Source organism: Pseudoliparis swirei, chromosome 15 (assembly GCF_029220125.1).
Source record: "Pseudoliparis swirei isolate HS2019 ecotype Mariana Trench chromosome 15, NWPU_hadal_v1, whole genome shotgun sequence".
Classification (NCBI taxonomy): Eukaryota; Metazoa; Chordata; class Actinopteri; order Perciformes; family Liparidae; genus Pseudoliparis; species Pseudoliparis swirei.
In genome coordinates, this window is record NC_079402.1 from 23,183,941 (window position 1) to 23,188,887 (window position 4,947).

At 40.1% G+C, this 4,947-nt stretch overlaps 1 protein-coding gene across 1 annotated transcript in view; it reads right to left on the reverse strand.

The window, feature by feature from the left end:
- Positions 1-326: 326 nt before the first annotated feature.
- Positions 327-4,947, reverse strand: part of ptpn11a (protein tyrosine phosphatase non-receptor type 11a) — a 19,625-nt gene continuing 15,004 nt past the window's right edge. Inside the window, exons 14-15 of the mRNA XM_056432625.1 lie at positions 2,775-2,887; positions 327-1,951 (exon numbers count right to left, since the gene is read on the reverse strand). Of these exons, the coding sequence (XP_056288600.1) occupies positions 1,903-1,951; positions 2,775-2,887 (162 nt within the window). The 3' untranslated portion in view covers positions 327-1,902. The remainder of the gene's footprint in view (positions 1,952-2,774; positions 2,888-4,947) is intronic.

The window sequence follows — 4,947 nt, forward strand, 5'->3', positions numbered from 1 at the left end:
TTGGGCAACTCCACCCTTAAAATTACAAATACAATAAAAATATTATATAAATTGTTTCTTTTCTAAAAAAAAAAATTTAAAGTGTAAATAAAGAAGCTAAACATTTACAGTCTCAAACAACAAAAGAAAACTCCTTAAATCAAATACCTCAAACCCAAATGGCACCTTCACCCTGAACAAAAAAAACAAAGATATATACATAAATATTTATATATATAACTATTTATATACATATCTTTAATTTAAATATGTATATAAATATATATATACATGTATATTAAAATAAAAGGTAACTAAATGGCTGAACAGAAGCACCCAGACGTTAATGAGGCGAGAGACATTTATTGTTACTGAGGAAGTTAACCGGGTTAACAGTCATACAATAAACCCTCTGCAGCGGGGAGAGCGCCCCCTGTGGGTCACACAGGGAAAGCTGTAGGAATATACAGTATATCTTATTGGCAAGTAGATATTATTTTAGTAAGTACAATCTCCTCTACCAAGGTACTCGTGTACAATATACATGTTAAAAAATATAGTTTGTTTGCATTGCGATCACCGGTTGTTTTCATCCTTTTTTTTGTTTGTTGCAGAATTCACATTTAAGTGTTTACAGGTTCTTGAAAGGCGATGGAACTAAAAGAGCACTGTTGTTGTTGTTGTGTTTATTTTAATATACTTTTAATAGCTATCACATACACACACATAGGCATATATGCATAGAAGGCACGTCTATGCATCAACAGCGCTGACACGGTCAATGGGGAGAGCACACACACACACACACTTTCACCGCAGGAGAGGAATCATCTAAGAGGACACTTGTTGGAGGAGGAGGAGGAGGAGGCCCCCCCCCCCCCAAAGAAAAACCACTGTTTTCATGATGCGGTTCAGTTTCTAAAGTTACAGAACGAAGCGGTTCACTGAGGAGAAGTGCTGCATGATGGGAAGACTCAAATAAAATAAGTACTTTGAAATGAGTGTTTTGGATAGTGTGTGTGTGTGTGTTGATGACCAATATCGTGTGATCGCTTCTTTAAACTCTTAACATTAAGTACATGTGGTGCTCAAAAATAGGCAAATGGTTCACAAAAAAGGCATTTCTTTAAAAAAATAACACAAAAATAATAAAACACAAAGTAATGGAGAAAAAAAGAAAAAGTAAGTAATACGCACTTTAAACAAAAATACAAAAAGGTACAAAACAGTTTTCTTTTCTGGCAGCCGTGGCCTGAAATGTTAACACGCGTCCTCTAAACCGCAGGTTAGCTTATATTTATATATTAATTAATATATTTATATATTAATTAATATATATATATATTAATTAATATATATATAATATATTTATATATATAATATATATAAGGCCGTTGGGCTTGCGCTCAGGAATGGATCAGACACGGTGTGTATCCCCAAAAAATATATAATAAAAAATCATTTAACCACGTGGAAGATGAAAAACAAGAAAATAACAAAGAAAGGCCTGAATTTAAGTTCCTCTTCAAGGCAGTTCTGGCAGCAACGAACAAAAAGGAATTCATGTCTAGAAGTGGATTAGGAATCATCAGCAAATCTGGTGTTACGCTATAAGAGGTCCCCACTCAGGGAACCACAAAGAGGGGCGTGTCTCCGCCGCTTCAGAGCAGGCCGAATGGAGGCGTGCTAAACTCCTCGTGTCCTTTGGTCATAACAAAGACAAGCAGAGGAGGCGAGCGGAGGTCTGGAGGAGGCTCCTCCCCCGAGGAGTCGACGCGCCCAACAACCCGTCGGTTTAGTGGCGTTCGGCTTCAGAGGATCATCACAGAGGTCAGAGGTCAACGAGAGGGAGAACGCTCACGTAAGAGGAGGAGTAGCCGGAGTCTCTGTGTGTGTGTATGTGTGTCGTCAGGCCAGCGGGTCTCAGGCGTCGAGGTGAGGCTGCCTGAAGAAGCTTTCAGGGATGGAGATCCTGAAGAGAGAAACAGATTCATTCACCTCAGAACACATTTACATCAAACCCTTTGATCTCCATGCGGCGCCGAAGCTTCAGGACCTCCAAGACCACCAAGACCACCAAGACCACCAAGACCACAAAGACCACCAAGACCACCAAGACCACCAAGACCACCAAGACCTCCAAGACCACCAAGACCTCCAAGACCACTAAGACCTCCAAGACGTCCAAGACCACCAAGACCTCCAAGACCACCAAGACCACCAAGACCACCAAGACCTCCAAGACCACTAAGACCTCCAAGACCACCAAGACGTCCAAGACCACTAAGACCACCAAGACCACCAAGACCTCCAAGACCACCAATACCTCCAAGACCACCAAGACCACCAAGACCTCCAAGACCACCAAGATCACCAATACCTCCAAGACCACCAAGACCTCCAAGACCACCAAGACCACCAAGACCACCACTCACATCCCGTCTGTGACGGCTTGGATTATAAAACGGAGAAACGACTTCACTGCTTTTCGTTTTAAAAAATCTATTTATTTATATATTTGTTCGTGTCGAGTGTTTTCATTGTTCCTTGACCGACTGAGCTGTTAACCCAAAGGCCATCGGTACGCAGACGACACGCAGACATTTTTTATTATTGTTATCGTTCTAAAATGAGCAGCAGGTCAGTTCATTTACCCGGAACTGCCAGAGCCCTGGGGTCAAAGGTCAATCTCATCTGAAGCTCTTCTGCATCAGGGCCACACACACACAGCCACACACATACGGAACTAAGCGGGCGGCCCTCAGCCCGGCGGTGTGGGGGGGTCAGGTACTCACTCTGTGCAGGTGGGGAGGGGGGTGCAGGGGGGCAGCGGGCTCTGCTCCCCCCCCGACAGGTCGGACAGGGAGTACTTGATGTTGGTGTACTCGCGCCCTTTAATCTTACTCTTCTGCAGAGGAGACAACAAGCAACCTTTAGGAGTCAGGAGATGAGATTACACTCCTACAAGAGTTAGGAGTCACGGGGAAACGTCCTTATTTATCAAAACAATGTTTTATCAATGAAGACAACATTAAATGAATCATAAACACTCTAGTTAATGTGGTGGTGACTATTCTCTGGTGTAATGAAGTCTCTACAGTTAATGTGGTAGTGACTATTCTCTGGTGTAATGAAGTCTCTACATAGTTAATATGGTAGTGACTATTCTCTGGTGTAATGAAGTCTCTACATAGTTAATGTGGTCGTGACTATTCTCTGGTGTAATGAAGTCTCTACATAGTTAATATGGTAGTGACTATTCTCTGGTGTAATGAAGTCTCTACATAGTTAATGTGGTAGTGACTATTCTCTGGTGTAATGAAGTCTCTACATAGTTAATATGGTAGTGACTATTCTCTGGTGTCATGAAGTCTACATAGTTAATGTGGTAGTGACTATTCTCTGGTGTAATGAAGTCTCAACATAGTTAATGTGGTAGTGACTATTCTCTGGTGTAATGAAGTCTCTACATAGTTAATGTGGTAGTGACTATTCTCTGGTGTAATGAAGTCTCTACATAGTTAATGTGGTAGTGACTATTCTCTGGTGTAATGAAGTCTCTACATAGTTAATGTGGTAGTGACTATTCTCTGGTGTAATGAAGTCTCTACATAGTTAATGTGGTAGTGACTATTCTCTGGTGTAATGAAGTCTCTACATAGTTAATGTGGTAGTGACTATTCTCTGGTGTAATGAAGTCTCTACATAGTTAATGTGGTAGTGACTATTCTCTGGTGTAATGAAGTCTCTACATAGTTAATGTGGTAGTGACTATTCTCTGGTGTAATGAAGTCTCTACATAGTTAATGTGGTAGTGACTATTCTCTGGTGTAATGAAGTCTCTACATAGTTAATGTGGTAGTGACTATTCTCTGGTGTAATGAAGTCTCTACATAGTTAATGTGGTAGTGACTATTCTCTGGTGTAATGAAGTCTCTACATAGTTAATGTGGTAGTGACTATTCTCTGGTGTAATGAAGTCTCTACATAGTTAATGTGGTAGTGACTATTCTCTGGTGTAATGAAGTCTCTACATAGTTAATGTGGTAGTGACTATTCTCTGGTGTAATGAAGTCTCTACATAGTTAATGTGGTAGTGACTATTCTCTGGTGTAATGAAGTCTCTACATAGTTAATGTGGTAGTGACTATTCTCTGGTGTAATGAAGTCTCTACATAGTTAATGTGGTAGTGACTATTCTCTGGTGTAATGAAGTCTCTACATAGTTAATGTGGTAGTGACTATTCTCTGGTGTAATGAAGTCTCTACATAGTTAATGTGGTAGTGACTATTCTCTGGTGTAATGAAGTCTCTACATAGTTAATGTGGTAGTGACTATTCTCTGGTGTAATGAAGTCTCTACATAGTTAATGTGGTAGTGACTATTCTCTGGTGTAATGAAGTCTCTACATAGTTAATGTGGTAGTGACTATTCTCTGGTGTAATGAAGTCTACATAGTTAATGTGGCAGTGACTATTCTCTGGTGTAATGAAGTCTCTACATAGTTAATGTGGTAGTGACTATTCTCTGGTGTAATGAAGTCTCTACATAGTTAATGTGGTAGTGACTATTCTCTGGTGTAATGAAGTCTCTACATAGTTAATGTGGTAGTGACTATTCTCTGGTGTAATGAAGTCTCTACATAGTTAATGTGGTAGTGACTATTCTCTGGTGTAATGAAGTCTCTACATAGTTAATGTGGTAGTGACTATTCTCTGGTGTAATGAAGTCTCTACATAGTTAATGTGGTAGTGACTATTCTCTGGTGTAATGAAGTCTCTACATAGTTAATGTGGTAGTGACTATTCTCTGGTGTAATGAAGTCTCTACATAGTTAATGTGGTAGTGACTATTCTCTGGTGTAATGAAGTCTCTACATAGTTAATGTGGTAGTGACTATTCTCTGGTGTAATGAAGTCTCTACATAGTTAATGTGGTAGTGACTATTCTCTGGTGTAATGAAGTCT